This window comes from Hemiscyllium ocellatum, chromosome 4 (genome assembly GCF_020745735.1).
Source record: "Hemiscyllium ocellatum isolate sHemOce1 chromosome 4, sHemOce1.pat.X.cur, whole genome shotgun sequence".
Classification (NCBI taxonomy): Eukaryota; Metazoa; Chordata; class Chondrichthyes; order Orectolobiformes; family Hemiscylliidae; genus Hemiscyllium; species Hemiscyllium ocellatum.
In genome coordinates, this window is record NC_083404.1 from 15,630,198 (window position 1) to 15,651,393 (window position 21,196).

Genomic DNA, 21,196 nt, shown 5'->3' on the forward strand with positions numbered 1-21,196 from the left:
TGCTGTTGAAGTGACTTAATTAATAATTAACACAGAAGATCCTGAGGGGATTGGATTGGGTAGATGTGAGAAGGGTATTTCCTATTGTGGGAGAATCTAGAACTAGGAGTCACAGATTAAAAATAAAGGGTTACTTATTTAAGACAGATGAGGATTTTTCTCTGAGGATTGAGTGTTTCTGGAATTTTCTTTGTTAAAAGACATTGGATGCAGAATCTTTAAAAATTTTAAAGCAGAGCTAAAATAATTCTTGATTACCAAGGGGATTAAAAATTATTAGAGGTATGCAGGAATATAGAGTTGAGGTTAAAAGCAGATCAGCTATGATATTGTTAGATAGCGGAACAGGTTCGAAGGGCTGAGTGGCCTACTTGTTTTCCATGTTTATATGTTCAAAGCACCTTTCAAGCTGTGGATTAAGAGCTGGAAAATGGGACTAGGCTTAATTGTAACTTGTCAGCCCATGCAAATGCAAGTTGCGTGGCCTCCTTCTGTGCTGTAAATCTCTATTTTCCTAAGAATAATTAAATCTTCCAAAACAATGATTTTGTCATTGCTGCTTTTCTCTGGATTTGAACATTGGAATTTAGAGTAAAATTTCACAATTGCTAATGATACCAAACTTTAAGTTATGGCAATAGTCAAGATGATGCTAATTGAGTGCAGCATGATATAGATGGACTAATGGAATTGCTAAATAAGTTGCAGATGGAATTCAAAACAGAGGTGTGAACATAAGAACAGAGGAATATAAAAAACTCTTCTCTATACCCTTCATAATTTTATATGTTTCCATAAGATCTTCCCTCATTCTTCTAAATTCCAATGATTGTAATCCCAGTCCACTTGGTCTATCCTCTTAAGCTAACCCCCTCAACTCCAGCATCAACCCTAGTGAACCTCCTCTGTACCCCCTCTAATGCTAGTACATCCTTTCTCAAGTAGGGAGACCAAAACTGCACACAGTACTCTAGGTGTGGCCTCACCAACAACTTATATGGCTGCAACATAACCTCTCTGCTTTTAAACTCAATCCCTTTAGCAATGAAGGACAAAATTCCATTTGCCTTCTTTATTATCTGTTGCACCTGCAGACTAACCTTCTGTGATTCATACACAAGGACACCCAGCTCCCTCTGCAAATGGATGACTTGGCATTTATTAACATTGTACTGACAGAAATGATAGGGAATAGCCTGAAAGTGTCTTGGAGACATGCCAGGATGATTGTGAAGGGTTGGCATTTGCTGAAAGTCAATGTGTTTGGAAACTGGTGCCTATAGATTGTGCATTGTGATGCTACGGAGCAAGCAACAAGCTGAAGGAACATTTGAAGTTTGATACATTTGATCAGATATCAAGTTGAATGTTACAAAGGCATGTTGAACTTTAACAAGCAATTATCCCCCATAATTGGCAACTCAGCAATGAGCAAGGAAGAAACTTACTACACTGCTTGCAAATGCATGAAAAAATGAAGCAAAAAGCTCCTAACATTGAGATATTCCTTGCCAAACTTCTCACTCAAATCTCGCCATATTCCATGTTGTTCAGACTCCAACAAGAATCTGCCAGTGAACTCCAATCTGACTGCAGATTCCTTCTTCTATGATCATTCCACAATTTCATATTAATTGAGATGTCTTTCCAGCAGAAACACAATCATTTGGAAGGGGGCTTAGTCCAGGGTTGCACCCCCTTCTACTGTTGTAGCTCTGCCAACAACATTCTTTCCCACCATCACACCGCTCCCCCACCCCAGCCCCAATCCCAACCACACTGTTCAGATGTCAGACTTGCTTTTACCACAAGTTTGCTACTCTGCAACTGATTGGTCAGTTTGTGCAACCCAGTTTGAAAAATGCCCGTGACAATCCAATCCTAATTAACAAAAATGAAATATATGAAGTTCCAATGTTCATTATAATCTCAATAATCTTTTTATTGGCTTTATGATGCATGGATGTTGCAAATATATTAATTCACAAATTTATTCTCCAGGGCTAATATACTTTTATACACTTGCAGATTTCCATCGAATTGTCACATATGTAATTCTTGAAATCTTATGGTAAAAATTAAATCAAAAACTCAAATTTTCTCAATTAAGAGAACACATGCATTCATCTATTTATTTATCCTTCTGGGAGACGAACAGTAAGTTGAACAGGGAACGACTTTTGTGGAGGTAGGGGCTAGAGTTTAAAGATAGTGGTACCACTATCACATCAAGATTTCATCAGGAGCATTTACACTTGTCCACCTACATGCAGGGAGGAAAGAGAGGCAAATGTGTTCACGCACACACTGCAAGATCTATGCATTGCTTGTTAAACTGTTTCCACAGTTCATCAGTTTGGACGAAGAAACGTCCAGTGTGCATTATTACTTATGTTAACTGACGTGTGGAACTTAGACTTAGTTTTGTCTTAGTTTCTCTACTTGTTCAGTTTTACTGCTGAAGGAGAATCAAATGATGCTGACTACAAATACTCATGTACTGCAAAATTAGATTCAATATTAATTAATGACAATAGTGCCAGTCAATACCCACTTTACATAGAACATGGAAAAGTACAGCACAGAACAGGCCCTTAGGCCCACGATGTTGTGCCGAGACTTAATCCTAATGTTAGTTAGAGTAACTTAACCTACGTACCCCTCAACTCACTGCTATCCATGTGCTTGTCCAGCAGTCGCTTAAATATCCCCAATGACTCTGCTACCACCACCTCAACTGGCAGTGCATTCCATGCATTCACAACTCTCTGCATAAAGAACCGACCTCTGATGTCTCCTTTATACCTTCCTCCTAATATCTTCAAACTGTGACTTCTCGTACCAGTCAATCCTGCCCTGGGGAAAAGTCTCTGGCTATTGACTCTCTCTATTCCTCTCATTATTTTGTACACCTCAATCAGGTCTCCTCTCTTCCTCCTTCTCTCCAGAGAGAAAAGTCCGAGCTTATTTAACCTTTCTTCATAAGGCAAGCCCTCCAGTCCAGGCAGCATTCTGGTAAACCTTCTTTGCACCCTCTCCAAACACTCTGTATCTTTCCTATAGTAGGGCGGCCAGACCTGGACACAATATTCCAAGTGTGGTCTCACCAGGGACATGTAGAACTGCAGCAAAAACCTCACGGCTCTTAAACTCGATACCCCTGTTAATGAAAGTCAAAACACCACATGCTTTCTTAACAACCCTATCCACTTGGGTGGCAACTTTGAGGGATCTATGTACTTGCACACCCAGATCCCTCTGTTCCTCCACTCTGCCAAGAATCCTGTCTTTAATCCTATGTTCAGCAATCCAAAATGCATCACTTCGTGTTTATCCAGGTTGAACTCCATCTGCCATTTCTCAGCCCAGGTCTGCATCCTGTCTATGTGCGCAGCAGCCTGCAGTAGCCCTCTATACTATCGACGACACCTCCAACCTTTGTGTCATCTGCAAATTTACTAACCCACCCCTCAACCTCCTCATCCGAGTCATTTATAAAATCTACAAAGAGTAGAGGCCCAAGAACAGAGCCCCGCGGGACCCCACTCAACACTGTCCTCCAGGCAGAATATTTTCCATCTAAAACCACTCTGTGCCTTCTGTCAGCCAGCCAATTCTGAATCCAGATAGCCAAACCTCCCTGTATCCCATACTTCCTGATTTTATGAATGAACCTATCATGGGGAACCCTATCAAATGCCTTGCTGAAGTCCATATACACCACATCCACTGCTCTACCATCGTCAACCTGTCTTGACACCTCCTTAAAGAAATCAATAAGATTTGTGAGGCATGACTTGCCCCTCACAAAGCCATGCTGACTGCCTTTAATCCCACTATGCTTTGCTAAATGATCATAAATCCTAACCCTCAGAATTCTTTCCACAACTTTTCTGACCACAGACGTAAGACTGACTGGTCTGTAATTGCCAGGGATTTCCCTATTACCCTTCTTGAAAATCGGAACAACATTCGCCTCCTTCCAATCCTCCGGTACGACTCCCATGGAGACTGAGGAGACAAATATCCATGCCAGTGGCTTAGCAATCTCCTTTCTCGCTTCACGGAGCAGCCTAGGATTAATCTGGTCTGGCCCTGGGTACTTATCAATCATCATGTTTTCCAAAATTTCGAGCACATCAACTTCATCAATCTTGATCTGGTCAAGACTGTGTCCCAGCTCCTCTAAGTTTTCATTTACAATAAGTTCCCTTTCCTTGGTGAAAACCGAAGCAAAAAGCTCATTTAGGGCTTCCCCGTTCTGATCAGACTCCACGCACAAGTTCCCTCTGCTATCCCTGATCTGCCGTATCTTCTCCCTGAGCATTCTCTTATCCCTCATGTATGAGTAAAATGCCTTTGGGTTCTCCCTAATACGTCTTACCAAGCCTTTATCGTAGCCCCTCCTGGCTCTCCTCAGTCCATTTCTGAGCTCCTTTCTAGCAAGCCTGTAATCCTCTAAAGCTGTTCTAGATCCTTGCTTCCTCCACCTTAAGTAAGCTGCCTTCTTCCTTCCTCTGTTTTCGTCATCCAAGCTTCCTTAATCTTACCCCTTCTTACCTGTCTCAGAGGAACAAATTTGTGCATCACTCACAACAACTGCTCCTTAAATAGTCTCCACATGTCTGCTATGCCCTTTCTGTGGAACAATTGCTCCCAGTCTGTACTTCCAACTCCTGTTTGATAGCGTCATAATTTCCTTTTCCCCAATTAAATATCTTCGCTCGGAAACTGCACCTTTCAGTCTCCAAGGCTATGCTAAATGTGAGGCAGTTGTGATCACTTTCACAAAAGTGCTCTCCCACAGTGAGATCTGACACCTGTCCTGGCTCGTTGCCGAGCATCAAATCCAAAATGGCCTCTCCTCACGTTGGTCTATCTACGTACTGAGTAAGGAAACCCTTCTGAACACACCTGACAAAAATGGCTCCATCCAAACCATCTGCCCTGAGGAGGTTCCAGTTGATATTGGCCTTGTTGGTAAGGGAGGATATTCAGTCCCTTGCGCGGGGGGACCTAGAGTCAAGGGATGTCGAGTCAGTGTGGATAGAGCTGCGAAATACTAAGGGTAAAAAGATCCTTTTGGGAGTCATCTACACGCCCCCAAACAGTCGTCTGGATGTCGGATGTAAAATGAATCAGGAGCTGAAATTGGCCTATTGCAAAAATGTTACTGCAGTTGTTATGGGAGATTTTAACATGCAGGCAGACTGAGAGAATCAGGATAGTTTTGGACCTCAAGAAAGAGACTTTGTGGAGTGCCTCAGATGGATTCTTAGAGCAGCTGGTGCTGGAGCCGACCAGGGAGAAGGCAATTCTGGATCTGGTATTGTGTAACGAACCAGAATTGGTCAGAGACCTTGAAGTGAAGGAACCATTGGGAAGTAGTGACCATAATACATTAAGCTTCAATCTGCAATTTGAGAGGGAGAGTGTACAGTCAGAAGTGACAGTACCTCTGTTGAATAAAGGGAACTATGGAACTACATCCCAGGGTACTGAAGGAGGTGGCTCAGGAAATCGTGGATGCGTTGGTGATTATTTTCCAGAGTTCGATAGATTCGGGGTAGGTTCCTGAGGATTGGAGGGTGGCTAATGTTATACCACTTTTTAAGAAAGGTGGGAGAGAGAAAGCAGGAAATTATGGACCAGTTAGTCTGACCTCAGTGGTGGGAAAGATGCTGGAGTCTATTATAAAGGATGAAATTATGGCACATCTGAATAGTAGTAACAGAATAGGACAGAGTTAGCATGGATTTATGAAGGGGAAATCATGCTTGACTAATCTTCTTGAATTTTTTTGAGAATGTAACTCTGAAGATGGACGAGGGAGATCCAGTAGATGAAGTGTACCTGGACTTTCAGAAAGCTTTTGATAAAGTCCCACACAGGAGGTTAGTGAGTAAAATTAGGCCACATGGTATTGGGGGCAAAGTACTGACTTGGATTGAAAATTGGTTGGCTGATAGGAAACAAAGGATAGTGATAAACGGCTCCATTTCGGAATGGCAGGCAGTGACCAGTGGGGTACTGCAGGGATCCGTGCTGGGACCGCAGCTATTTACAATATATGTTAATGATATAGAAGATGGTATCAGCAATAACATTAGCAAATTTGATGATGATACAAAGCTGGGTGGCAGGGTGAAATGTGATGAGGATGTTAGGAGATTACAGAGTGACCTGGACAAGTTAGGTGAGTGGGCAGATGCATGGCAGATGCAGTTTAATGTGGATAAATTTATGGTTATCCACTTTGGCGGCAAGAACAGGAAGGCAGATTACTACCTCAATGGAATCAATTTAGGTAAAGGGGCAGTACAGAGAGTTCTTTGTGTTCTTGTACACCAGTCAATGAAGGCAAGCATGCAGGTACAGCAGGTAGTGAAGAAGGCTAATAGCATGCTGGCCTTCATAACAAGAGGAATTGAATATAGAAGCAAAGAGGTGCTTCTGCAGCTGTACAGGGCCCTGGTGAGACCACACCTGGAGTACTGTGTGCAGTTCTGGACTCCAAATTTGAGGAAAGACGTTCTGGCTATTGAGGGGGTGCAGCGTAGGTTCACAAGGTCAATTCCTGGAATGGTGGGATTACCTTACACTGAAAGACTGAAGCGACTGGGCTTGTATACCCTTGAGTTTAGAAGACTGAGAGGGGATCTGATTGAGGCATATAAGATTATGAAAGGATTGGACACTTTGGCAGCAGGAAACATGTTTCCGCTGATGGGTGGCTTAAAAATACAGGGTAGACTATTTAGGACAGAGATGAGGAGAAACTTCTTCACCCAGCGAGTGGTGGCTGTGTGGAATGCTCTCCCCCAGAGGGCAGTGGAGGCCCAGTCTCTGGATTAATTTAAGAAAGAGTTGAATAGAGCTCTCAAAGATAGTGGAATCAAGGGTTATAGAGATAAGGCAGGAAGAGGATACTAATTAGGAATGATCAGCCATGATCATATTGAATGGCGGTGCAGGCTCGAAGGACTGTATGGCCTACTCCTGCACCTATTGTCTATTGTCTATTGATATTGGGTAAGTTGAAATCACCCATAACGACAACGCTGCTACTTTTGCATTTTTCTAGAATCTGCCTGCCTATGCGATCTTCAATCTCTCTACTGTTATTAGGTGGTCTGTAGAAAATCCCCAATGCGATGGCTGTACACTTGCTGTTCCTAATTTCCACCCATGCTGACTCATTAGACAAACCTTCCTCAACAACCTTCGTTTCTGTAGCTGTGATGCACTCTCTGATTGGCAATGCTACACCCCCTCCTCTTTTTCCACCCTCCCTGTTCTTTTTAAACGTTCTAAACCCTGGAGCGTCAAGCAACCATTCCTGCCCCTGTGAAATCCACGTCTCCGTTATGGCCACAACATCATAGCCCCAAGTACTGATCCATGCTCTAAGTTTGTCACTCTTATTCCAGACACTCCTTGCATTAAAGCAGACACATTTTAACCGATCCCTATGTTTCATCACGTGAGAAACCTTCCTGATAGCTTCAATATATCCTGTCACTGTTCTGTCTGCAACTGCCCCTCTCTCAGATATGCGGCTCTGATTCCCACCCCCCTGCCAAACTAGTTTAAACCCTCCCAAATTGCACAAGCAAATCTCCCACCCAGGACATTTGTGCCCCTCCAGTTCAGGTGCAACCTGTCCTTCATATACAGGTCCCACCTTCCCCAGGAGGCATCCCGATGGTCTAGGTATCTGAAGCCCTCCCTCCTGCACCAGCCTCGCAGCCACGTGTTAAGCTGTATTTGCTGACTGTTCCTCATCTCGCTACCTCTTGGCAATGGTATCAAACCTGAGATTACCACTCTACTTGTCCTGCTCTTCAGCTTCCAAACCGAACTCTCTGTAGTCACTTTTCAAATCCTCAATCCCTTTCCTGGCTATATCATTGGTGCCAATACATACCACAATTTCTGGCTGCTCGCCCTCCCCCTTCAGAATTTTGTAAACCCGATTAGCAACTTCCCAGACCCTGGCACCAGGGAGGCAACATACCCCGTTCCTGTCCACAAACCCTCCTGTCAATCCGTCTAACTATTGAGTCCCCTACCACTAGCGCTTTTCTATTCCCTCCCCCCTTCCCTTCTGAGCCACAGTGCCAGGCTCAGTGCCAGAGATCCAACAACTATAGCTTTCCTCTGGTAGGCTGTCCCCACCAGCACTATCCAAAACGGTGTACTTATTGCTGAGGGGAACAGCCACAGGGGATCCCTGCTATGACCATCGGTTCCCTTTCCTCCCCCTGACAGTAACCCAGCTGTCCTTATCCTGTGTCTGGGGAGTGACCACCTCCCTGTACATCTTCTCAACTTCCCCCTCAGCCTCCCAAATGATCCGTAGTTCATCCAGCTCCAGCTCCAGTTCCCTAACTTGGTTTTTGAGGAGCTGGGGTTGGGTGCACTTCCCGCAGATGTAGTCAGCAGAGACATGTGAAGTGTCTCTCACCTGCCACATTCTGCAGGAGGAAATGCAACTGCCCTAACATCCATATCCCGCTACTCTGAAAGCCCACACAGAACTAAACAAAGGAAGAGAAGAAAAAAAAGAAACCTGAAAACTTAACTAGTTTACAGACTCTTAGAGGAGGCCCTACGGTGTAGGGTCTTGGGTTTAGATCTCATGCACTTAAAAATTTACCAGAAGTCCTTCACTCCTCCCTCGCACCTCTTGGCAAAATCTTTACAGCAATGTGATTGCCTTTCATTGCAATTAACAGCAACTTATTGCTGAAAGATTACTTTTCATTCAAAGTTACATCAAGTGATAGTTGAATGACTTTTTTTTAAATACTGCTTGAAAGCCCTCAAAAGTGGATGATGTTATAAGTTTTTGGTAGTGTTATGCTGCGACACGTGATGAAGATAGAAGGCATGTCAAATCTTTCATTGGGGAGGGGAGGAATTGTATCTGATCTCCACCCCTTTCCTACCTCCATTAGAATTTAGTTTAGGGGGGCAGAAGGTTTATAGTCAAACTTCCTGCCCCATTGTCAGTTGGAACCTTTGAAAAGTCCATGAAACAAGTGGAAAGCAAACCTATAAACAACAAACTTCCCAGAAGCAAAAGGAGTGTGGCTGTTTTTTGTTTCATTGATGGGCGCACTTGTTAAAAGGCACTTGGTGCCTGTTACAGAGCACAGGCATTGAGCACAGACAGCCAGTTCTAACCCTTGGTTGTATTCTCCATTTCATCCTCTCGTCTCATGTTGCTCACTCTCAGATACTCCCCTACCCACAATTCATTCATTTGACTCCTAGATCTTTAGACTGTGCATTTCCCTTCTAGTAGCAGCAACAGCCTCTGACATAGCAATTGCTCGCAAGCAGGACATCTACCCTCGAAATCTAAACCCAGAGAAAGACCCTCCAGTGGCCTTGGAACTACCCAATTGATGGAAGACCAAACAGGTCTTTGCTAGTTGGTGTATTCCTGGTATTTCACTGGCTAGCCAGCTAGCAGCAAGATCCACATCACCAACAGAAGGTTACACGAAATCTTTCTCCCGAGCAGCATCACAATTCTCTTTGAATGCATGCACATTTCCAGAACAGTTACATCTTTCCTATTGCAATATCGATTGTCAGTCTACTTTAATAGATTTGTCATTTAAGATAACTTGGTAGTGACTTCAAAACAAGCTCTGAAATATAAATTATTTATTTTATTTAGTTCTTTTAATGTTTTAATAGCGTTGTTATTTATGTTGTCGTTTCAACAGCAAGAGGATTTAGTAAGGACTTTAAGGGATGAGGTCAATGAGAAACAGAGCCAGTATCAGAAGCAACAAAGGCATTTGGTTAAATTAAACTACCACATGTCTGAATTAGAAGCAGAAGTGGATAATCTCAAAATTAATCAAAAAAGTGAAATGGAGTTAGTAAATGAACTTTCAATTTTTATAAGTAGTTATGTTGTGTCATTATTCACAAGTGACCTTTGGCAAGCATTGGAATTCAGGGGCATTAGAGTCAATAACTGTTTTATTCTTCAGATCTGAAATGATTCAGACTGATACCTGAATTCATGATTGTGTTTTGTTTTATTTAGTACAAGTAATATTCAGTACATGCTGATATCTGAGCAATAGTATCGAAGTGCAACAGTATTATTGTTTACGTCTTGATCAGAAGTGAATTCTCCCAGTCATGATCTGTTAATGTAACATGTAATATCCCTCCAATCTCTCTGCTCAGAACACACTTTCTTATATGCTTGTTTCATTGAAACCTTTATGGAAGCTGATTTAATCTCATAATTATCTTGCTGTTAATTTCACAATTCAACTGCAAAAGGCACCTGTACCCATCCAAGCAGGTCAGAATCTCAGAATTGTTGATGACACTTGCTCTGATATGTATTAACTCAAAAACTCATTCTAAGGCTAAAGTTGACTAAAGCAAGAAAAATATGGTGGGCTTGATACTCAAGTAATTTGTCTCAACACAATCTAGGTCAAGGATTCTACAAGTCTTTGCCTTTAAGTTTTCACACCATCTGTGTGGCACTTTGCTAAATTTCTGATGTACATTAGTTATTGATATTCAGTTCCCTTGAAGCAATTGGGGTCAATAAAACACTGTAAATGAAGGCCTAATTTTCCATCATTCACCTGTCAGTCTCTTGTAACCAGAATGTATCACAAGTGAGATTATTCTATCACAATCAGAAATGACACTAATTTACAATCAATCAGTCATCATGTTTGGGTTCCTTTAATTAACAAAGAAACCAAAAGTAGGGATTTCCCAAGATTTTACACAGGAACGGAGGAGTGGATTAAGAATGGAATTTTGAATATAAGAGCAGTGACAACAAGTCTAGTAGGTGAGTTGCTTATAAAATCTCAGTGACACCGAGATAGATTTCCTTCTTTCTGGGAGCAGTAAAATCTAGAGGCTAAAATGAGTGCAAATGTTCCTGTGGCTGAGGGCCGTCATAGAGGCGTGCGTGACATTCAATTTCAGACAAATGCTGCTTTATACAGCAGTATCTGATTTGCAAATGTTTACCTGACTGTAAGCCCACAAAAGAAGCAGAGGGTTAAGCTGATGCTAGAATTTTGTTGGGTTAGCAGTGCATCTATAAGGCTACACAAAACTTATTGAGCATTGTGCTCAAGGAAAGAATTTAAACCATTCACTCCTAAATGTTTCTCAACTTTTTTTGGTATTGGTGAGATGATGGTTTTCAGAATGGGACTCTTTCCTATCATACATTCAGATTGAGCTTTTTTAGGTCAGGTTTACCATGATTAGATACAGACTAAATTTTTAGTCTAAACCTTTTAACTGTATATGTCAGCCTTGGTTATAGCTATGCATCAGTGTGACCTTTTCACACTTCTCTCCACCAGTAAGGAGAGGCTGGAAAAACTGGGATGTTTTTCACTGGAATGTAAGAGGTGGAAAAGTGACCTTATAGTGTTCTGAGCAGAGAGATTGTAGGGATATTACATGTTACATGTTATAAAATTAGGAGGTTGCGCAGATAAGGTGAATAGCAAATGTCTTTTCCTTGGGGTGGGCATATCTTTGAAAGCTGAAAGAACTATGGATGTTGTAAATCAGAAACAAAAACAAAAAATTGCTGGAAAAGTTGTGCAGGTCTGGCAGCATCTCTGGAGAGAAATCTGAGGAATTTTCACTCAACTTAAAACTTTATCTCTGATTTCTCTCCACAAATGCTGACACACCTGCTGAGCCTTTCCAGGAATTTTTGATTTGGTTTTTGGGCACATTTTTAACGTGAGAGGAGAAAGCTTGAAAAGGGACCTAAGGGGGCAACTTTTTTGTACAGAGGGTGATTCATTTCTGGAATGAACTGCCAGAGGAAGTGGTAGATGCAGATATAGTTATAACATTTAAAAGATATGTGGACAGGTACATGAATAGGAAAGTTTTAGAGGGATTATGGGCTAATGCAGGCAAGTTGGTCCAGTTGGGAACATGGTTGGCTGAGTTGAACAGAAGTGTCTATTTCTGTACTGTATGACTCTATAAATGAGAGCATTTGAAATCTTAGACCTTATATTGCTAGAAAAGTATTTTTAAATTATCCTGATACAGTTTGGTGCTGTGAGCCAATGCCTGAACTGACATACATAAACTGAGATGTCAAAGATCATTTGGATCAATGAAATGAGAAGTTTGTTTGAATTGTAACTCACTTTCCTGTGACTTTTAAAATTAATCATTCCAAGTGAGAATAATAGACTGTAAAGCATGTTAGTTCCCATTATATTCTCATTACAATAAGTGGAATGCCTTGATGCTTTCAGATTAAGGACCAGGAAAGTCATATATCTGCACTGGAAGAAGAGTTGAAACAGCTACAACATAAATATCATAATGTCTGTGAAGAGCTACTGAAAGAGAAGTCTCACGCCAAAGACTTTCAATTCAAGATGTCTACAGCTGAGATAAAGACAAAAAACCATGCTGAAGAGGTATACTATAGTTTCCTGTTTCACTGAACACCAGCATTATTGTGACACAAAGAAATAGAACCATTGGGATGTGCTCCACTTAAGACAAGCTGGAACCAGGTTACTGGCAGCAAGGATAAAAGGGGGCCAGAAGGATATTAAACACGTCTACTGAGTATTTAATTGTAGGTTTTCAAGGATCCTCAAACAGATTGGATAGAGGAGAACCAATAGATGTATTGTATTTGGGCTTCCAAAAGGCATCCAACAAGGAAATACACAAAAGGTTGAGCCATAAGATAAAAGCCCACAGTGTTGGAGGTAATATATTGACACAGATAGAGAATTGGCTAATGGGCAGGAAACAGTGAGTAGATATACAGCGTTCTTATTCAAGTTAGCAACCTATTACCAGGGTGGTAACCAGTGGACAGAGATCAATTCTGGGACCACAACTGTTTAAAGATACATATTAATGATTTGGATGAAGTAGGGAAGTATGCCGCAGCCACATTTTCAGACAACACAAAAATAGGTGGAAAGACAGGTTGTGAGAGGGATACAATCAGTTTACTGAGAGGTTTTGATTGGCTAAGTAAGTTGGCAAAAAGTTGACTAAATGGAACATAATATGGGAAAATGTGAATTTGTTCATTTTAGAAGGGAGATTAAAAGATATAGTTATAACATTTAAAAGATATGTGGACAGGTACATGAATAGGAAAGTTTTAGAGGGATTATGGGCTAATGCAGGCAAGTTGGTCCAGTTGGGAACATGGTTGGCTGAGTTGAACAGAAGTGTCTATTGTGAATTGGCCATGCTAAATAAGTGTCAGGTGAATTGGCCATGCTAAATTGCCCGTAGTGTTAGGTAAGGGGTATATGTAGGGGTATGGGTGGGTTGCGGGTCGGTGTGGACTTGTTGGGCCGAAGGGCCTGTTTCCACACTGTAAGTAATCTAAGTAATCTAATCTAAAAACCGAATTTTATTTAAGTGGTGAAAAGTGGACAAAAATGCAACACAAAGGGAATTGGGGGACGTAGAACATAGGACAGTACCGGTCCTTTGGCCCTGGATGTTGTGCCAATTTTTTATCCTACTCTAAGATCAAACTGAACTATAAAACCTACATTTTACAATCATTCATGTGCCTATCCAAGATTAGATTAAATGTTCTTAATCTATCAGGCATCACTGGCCATGCATTCCATGCAGCCACCACGCTCTGTGTAAAGAACTGACCTCTGACATCTCTCCTAAGCCTTCCTCCAATCACCTTAAAATTATACCCCCTTGTGATAGCCATTTCTGCCCTGGGAAAAAGTCTCTGATGATTCACTCTATTTATGCCTCTCATCATCTTGTGCACCTATATCAAGTCACCTCTCATCTTTCTTCACTCCAATGAGAATAGCCCTAGCTCCCTCAACCTTTCTTCATAAGACATGCCCTCTAGTCCCAGCAGCATCCTGGTAAATCTCCTCTGCACCATCTCCAAAGCTTCCACATCCTTTCTATAATGAGGCAACCAGAAGTGAACACAATATTCCAAGTGTGGTCCAGGGTTTTATAGAGCTGCAGCACAACCTCATGGCTCTTAAACTCAATCCCCCTGCTAATGAAAGCCAATACACCATAAGTCTTCTTAACAACCCTATCAACTTCTGTGGCAACTTTGAGGGATCTATGAACATGGACCCCAAGATCCCTCTGCTCATGCACACTACCAAGAATCGTGCCTTTAATCCTCTGTTCTGTATTCAAATTTGACCTTCCAAAATGAATCACTTCACATTTTTCCAGGTTTAACTCCATCTGCCACTTACCATCAATGTTCCATTGCAACCTACAAGAGTCCTCTACACTATCCACCACTCCACCAACCTTTGTGTCATCGACAAACTTACTAACCCATTCTTCCACTTCCTCATCCAATTCATATATAAAAATCACAACGAACAAAGGTCCCAGAACAGATCCCTGTAGAACACCACTGGTCACCAAGCTCCAGGTTGAATATTTTCCATCTGCTACCAGCCTCTCACTTATATGGGTCAGCCAATTCTGTATACAGGCAACCAAATTTCCCTGTATTCCATGCCTCCTTATTTTCTGAATGAACCTATCATAGAGAACCTTATGAAATGCCTTGCTAACATCCATGTACGCCACATCCACTGTGTTTTCATCAATGTGTTTTGTCACATTCTCAAATAATTCTATAAGGCTTGTAAGTCATGACCTGCCCCTCATAAAGTCATGCTCGCTATCCGTAATCAAACTATGGTTTTTCAATTAATCATAAATCCTTTCCCTCAGAATCCTCTCCAATAATTTGCTCACCACAGATGTAAGACTGACTGGTCTGTAATTCCCAGGATTATCTCTATTCCATTTCTTGAACAAGGGAATAATACTTGCCACCTGCAATCATCGATGCAAAGGTCATCGCCAAAGGCGCAGTAATCTCTTCCTTCACTTCCTGTAGTAACTTTAGGTATATCCTGTCTGGCCTAGGGGACTTATCTGTCCTTTATTTTTCAACATTTTCAGCACATCCTCCTTCTTACCATCAACCTGTTTGAGCGTATCAGCCTGTTTCATGCTGTCCTGAGAAACATCAAGGTCCCTCTCAGTAGTGAATACTGAAGCAAAGTATTCATTAAGAACTTTCCCTACTTCCTCCAACTCCAGGCACAAATTCCCTGCACAATCCTTAATCGGCCCTACCCTCACTCTGGCCATCCTCTTATTCCTTACATAAGTGTAGATTGCCTTAGGGTTTTCCTTAATCTTACCTGCTAAACATTTTTAATGTCCCCTTCTTGCTCTCCTAATTCCATTCTTCAATTCCTTCCTGGCTACTTTGTAAGCCTCTACAGCCCTGACTGATCCTTGACTCCTCAACCTTAAGTAAGTTTCCTTCTTCTTGTATTTGTGCATGAAACATAGAAAGCGAACACAGAGGTGCAGTGGATAATCCGCTGAATGGAATGTTGTCCATTATTTCAACAGGATTGGAGGATAGAATCACCGAATCCTACAGTGCGGAAAGAGGTCATTTGGAACATTGAGTTTGCACCAACCCTCCAAATAGCATTCCACCCAGACCTAGCCCCCTATCCTGTCCCCATAATCCCACATTGGCTAATTCATCTAATTTACAACTTCCTGGACACTACAGGGCCATTTAGAATGGCCAATCCACCTAACCTGCACTTCTTTGAATTGTGGAAGGAAATCAGAGTACCTAGCAGAAGCTCACACAGACACAGGAGAACATACAAACTCTATACAGTCACGAGGCTGGAATCAAACCTAGCTCCCTGGTGCTGTGAAGCAGCAGTGCTAACAACAGAGCCACCAGCCTGCCCTGATAAGAGTAGGGAAGTCTTACTACAACTGTACAAGTTGCTGATGAGACCACATCTGGAATACTGTGAGCAGTTTTGGTCCCCTTATTAAGGAAAGATATCTTTTCATTTGAGGCAGTTCAGAGAAGATTCACTAAGATGATCCCAGGTATGAGGGATTGTCTTTATGAGCAAAGCCTAAACAGTTTGGGACTCTACTCACTGGAGTTTAGAAGAATGAGAGATGATCTCATTGAAACATGCAAGATTCTTATCAGCTTGACAAGGTAAATGCTGAAAGAATCTTTCCCCTCTTGGGAGAGTCTAGGACTAGGGGACATAATCTCAGAATAAGGGGTACCAGTTTAAGACTGAAATGAGAGTGAATTTCTTCTCTCACAGAGTTGTCAGCCTTTGCAAATCCTTGCCACAGAAAGACTGAGGGCAAAATCCTTGGGATCTTTAAGGCTGAGATAGATAGATTATTGATTTGTAGTGGAATTAAGAGTTACAGTGAAAAGGCAGGAAAGTGGATGTGAGGAATCTTAGACCAAAAGAGAAAATGCTGGAAAATCTCAGCAGGTCTGGCAGCATCTGTAAGCAGAGAAAAGAGCTGACGTTTCGAATCTAGATTAGCCATGATCCTATTGAATGGTAGATGAGGCTCAAGGGGCCTGTTCTTATTGTTGATGGTCTTATGGATAGGAGTCAGGTGGAAATGATAAAATAAGGAGTAATTTAAAAACAGAGAAAAAAATTAGAGTAAAAGCCAGAATTTGTGCTTCACGCACCACAGGTAAAGTCTAAACGGAAATATATTGACATTGAGATACTCTGGGTAAGAGTCATTCGGTTAATCTCAGTACAGACAATTTTTCTTATAAAGACAGATTTAGTAGGTTGGGCTTGTACTCATTGGAGTTTAGTGAGAGGAAATCTTACTGAAACAAAGAAGGTTCTTAAGGGGCTTGACTTCAGGGGACAGATGCTGTGAGGTTGTTTCCTTTTATGGGAGAGTCTGGGACAGCAGATGTGGAATTTAATTTCCCTTTTAAATCAGAAATGTGGAAAAATTTCTTCTCTTGGTGGCTCGTGAATGTTGAATTATTTATCACAGAAGGCTGTTGAGGCTGGGTCATTGAGTATACTCAAGGCTGAGAGAGACAGATTTTTAATCAGTAAGGAATTGAGGCTTCTGGGGAAAAAGGCAGGAAAGTGGAGTTGAGGATTATCAGAACAACAGAGATTTTGTTAAATGGCAAGGCAGACAAGATAGGTCAAATGGCCCGCTTCTGCTCCAATATCTTTTAGCCTACTGGTATTTTTATGTTCACTAATGATGTTTTAAATTGAATATCTGTCTTTCTAACTACACAGTGTTTCACAGCAATTTTAGAGGCATTTCGTTTTTTTTTCCAAGTCTTTTGTAAACCTGTATTTTTGTGATACTGTACTGAATTCTTCACTGAAGTTTCAATTGTAATACTGACTGTTTTGAAGAAATATATTGCCTTCCACAGGGCTCAGTGCTGGGGCCCTAGCTGCTTATGATGTACATTCATGATTTTAGAAGTAAAATGTAAGGAATATGATCAAGAAGTTCACTATTGACACAAAAATCAGAAGGATGGTAAATGGTAAAGAAGATAGCCATAAACTGCAGGGAGGATATCAATGAGCTGGTCAGATGGGCTGAACAATGGCAGTTGGAATCCAGTCGAGTAAAGCGTGTGGTAATATACCCGGTGAGAGCTAACAAGGCAAGGGATTGTGCTGTAAATGGTAGGACCCTGAAACGTACTGAAGATCAAATAAACCTACAGATCCCTGAAGTTAGCAAGACAGATAGATAAGTGGCTAAGAAGGCACATGCAATACTTGTCTTTATTAACTGAGGCATAAAGTACAAGAGAAGGGAGGCATGCTGGAACTGTATAAAGCTCTTCTTAGGTCACAACTGTAGTACTGCATGCAGTTCTGATTATGGGAAAGATGTGATTGCACTGGAGAGGGTGCAGAGCTGTCTGGACTGAAGGATCTGAGCTTTTTTTTAAATTGATTTGTGGGACTTGGGCGTCACTGGCTGGCCAGCATTGCTAGACCATCCTTATTTGCCCTTCAGAAGGTGGTGATGAGCTGCCTTCTTGAATCGCTGCAGTCCACTTGCTATGGGTTAACCCACAATGCCAGTAGGGAAGGAATTCCAGGATTTTGACCCACTGACTGTGAAAGAATGGTGGTATATTTCCAAGTCAGGATGGTGAGTGGCTTGGGGGGGGGAAACTTGCAAGTGGTGGTGTTCCCAAGTACCTGCTGCACTTGTCCTTCTAGATGGAAGTGGTCGTGGGTTTGGATGGTTCTGTCTATGGATCTTTGGTGAATGTTTGCAGTGCATCTTGTAGAAAGTACACACTGCTGCTACTGAGTGCTGGTGGTGCAGGGATTGAATGTTTGTAGATGTGCGGATTGCTTTGTCCTGGATGGTGTCAAGCTTCTTGAGTTTTGTTGGAGCTGCTCCTATCCAGGGAAGTGGGAAGCATTCCATCACACTCCTGACTTGTGCCTTGTAGATGGTGGATAGACCTTGGGGTTTCAGGAGGTGAGTTACTCGCTGCAGTATTCCTAGTCTCTGACCTGCTCTAGTAGCCACTGTGTTTATGTGGTGAGTCCAGTTGGGTTTCTGGTCAATGGTAACCTTGAGGATGTTGACAATGGGGGATTCAGTGATGGTAACACCATTGAATGTCAAGGGGCAGTGGTTAGAGTGTCTTTTATTGGTGATGGTAATTGTCTGGCATTTGTGTGGCATGAATGTTACTGTCACTTGTTGGCTGAACACAATGCAATCATCGACGATCATCCCCACTTCTGACCTTATAACTGAGGGAAGGTAATTGATGAAGCAACTGAAGATTGTTGGGCCTAGGATACTACCCTGAGGGACTCCTGCAGAGATACCTTGGAGCTCAGCTGACTGATCCTCCACAACCACAACCATCTTCCTTTGTGCCAGGTATGACACTAACCAGCGGAGTGCTTGCCCCCTGATATTCATTGATTCTAGTTTTGCCAGGGTTCCTTGATGCCATACTCAGTCAAATGTGGCCTTGATGTCTCACCTCACCTCACCTCTGGAGTTTAGCTCTTTTGGCCATGTTTGAACCAAGGCTGTAATGAGATCAGGAGCTGAGTGTCCCTGGCGAAACCCAAACTGGGCATCTCTGAGGTTGTTGCTGAGCCCTTTCATCACTTTACTGATGATGGAGAGTAGGCTGGGCAGTAATTGGCTGGGTTAGATTTGTCCTGCTTTTAGTGTGCAGGATAAACCTGGGCAATTTTCCACATTGTCGGGTAGTTGCCAATGCTGTAACTGTACTGGAGGAGCTTGGGTCAGGGAGCGCACATTTTCAGTACCATTGCTGGAATGTTATCAGGACCCATTGCCTTTGCAGTATCCAGTACCTCCAGCCATTTCTTGATATCATGTGAAGTGAATTGAATTGGCTGTTGACTGGTATCTGTGATGCTGGGGACCACTAGAGGAGCCCGAAATAGATCACCCACTCAGCACTTCTGACTGAAGATTATTGCAGATGCCTCAGCTTTATCTTTTGCATTGATCTGCTGGGTTCCTCCATCATTGAGGTTGGGAATATTTGTGGAGCCTCCTCCTCCAATGAGTTGTTCAATTGTCCACCAGTACTCATGACTGGATGTGGAAGGACTACAGAGCTTAGATCTGATCTGTTGGTTGTGAGATCACTTAGCCCTATCTATAACTTTCTGTTTATGCTGTTTGGCACGCAAGTAGCCCTGTTTGGTACCTTCACCAGGTTAACACCTCATTTTTAGGTAAGCTTGATGCTGCTCCTGGCTTGCGCTCCTCCACTCTCCATTGAACCAGGGTTGATCCCCTTGCTTGATGGTCATGGTTCAGTGGGGGATATGCCAGGCCATGAGGTTGCAGATTGTGCTGGAGTGCAGCTCTGCTGCTTTGAATGGCCCACAAAGCCTTTGGGATGCCCAATCTTGAGCTGCTAGATCAGTTCGAAGTCTGTCCCATTTATTACGATGATAGGTTATTCTCTATGTGAAGGCAGGGCTTCCTCTCCACAAGGACTATGCGGTGATCAGTTTTATCTGTATTGTCATGGACAGATGCTTCTGTAGCTGGCAGATTAGTAAGGATGAGGTCAAGTATGTTTTTTTCCTCTTATTGGTTCCTTCACCACCTGCCACAGACCCAGTCTAGCAGCTACGTCCTTTAGGACCCAACCAGCTCAGTCAGTAATGATGCTGCCAAGCCACATTTGATACCCTCAGTACTTCCTCCATGTGTTGTCCAATATGGAGGCATACTGATTCATCAGCCGAAGAAGGAGGGTACGTGGTAACCAGTAAGAGGTTTCCTTGAACATGTTTAATCCAAAGCCATGAGATTTCATGGCGTCCAGAGTCAATGTCAAGGACTGTCAGGGCAACTGTGTACCACTGTGTACCACTGACCGTGTACCACTGTGCTGCCACCTCTGCTGGGTGTGCCCTGCTGGAGTCACATATCCAGGGATGGTATGGTGGTGTCTGGGCTGTTATCTGTAAGGTATGATTCTGTAAGAATGACTATATCAGACTGTTCCTTGACTAGTCTGTGAGACAGCTCTCCCAGTTTTGGCACTCGCCCCCAGATGTTGGGAAGGAGGACTTTGCATGGTTGACAGGGCTGTTTGTGTTTTTGCCATTGTTTTTTACGGTTCCAAGGTTGTTGCGAGGTTTCATCCTACTGGTTTTATTTCTTTGGTGTGACTTTCTAGCAATTAATGGAACTGAGTGGCTTGCTAAGCCATTGCAGAGGACAGTTGAGAGTCAACCACATTGCTGTGGTTCTGGAGTCACATGTAGGCCAGACCAGGTAAGAATGGTAGATTTCCTTCCCTAAAGGGCATTAGAGTTTTGTCAGATGGGCCTTTCTGACAATTGACAATGGTTTCATGGTCATCAGTTGATCCTTAATTCAAGATTTTTAAAATTGAATTCAAATTCCACCATCCGCTATCCGTCATGGCGGGATTCCAACTCAGGTCCCCAGAACATTATTTTGGGTTTCTGGTCAAGTGATAGTCGAGTGGTAGTACCACTAGACCCTCACCTCCCCCTTATTATTATCTAATTATTGGATAGGCTGGGCTTGTTTTCCTTGCAGCAGCGAAGGTCGAGAGAAAACGTGATAGAATTGCATACAATTGTGAGGGGTATAAGTAAGTTGGATAGGAAGGCACTTTTTCTTATGAAGGGCTTTTGTCTGAAACATCGATTTTCCTGCTCCTCGGATGTTGCCTGACCTGCTGTGCTTTTCCAGCACCACTCTAATCTTGACTGTGATTTGCAGTCCTCACTTT

General features: G+C 42.5%; 1 protein-coding gene across 1 annotated transcript in view; it reads left to right on the forward strand.

The window, feature by feature from the left end:
• The window catches only part of LOC132815300 (polyamine-modulated factor 1-binding protein 1-like), a 318,458-nt gene that overhangs the window by 172,060 nt on the left and 125,202 nt on the right, over positions 1-21,196 (forward strand). The window contains exon 16 of the mRNA XM_060824144.1: positions 12,300-12,467. Coding sequence (XP_060680127.1) covers positions 12,300-12,467 — 168 coding nt within the window. The remainder of the gene's footprint in view (positions 1-12,299; positions 12,468-21,196) is intronic.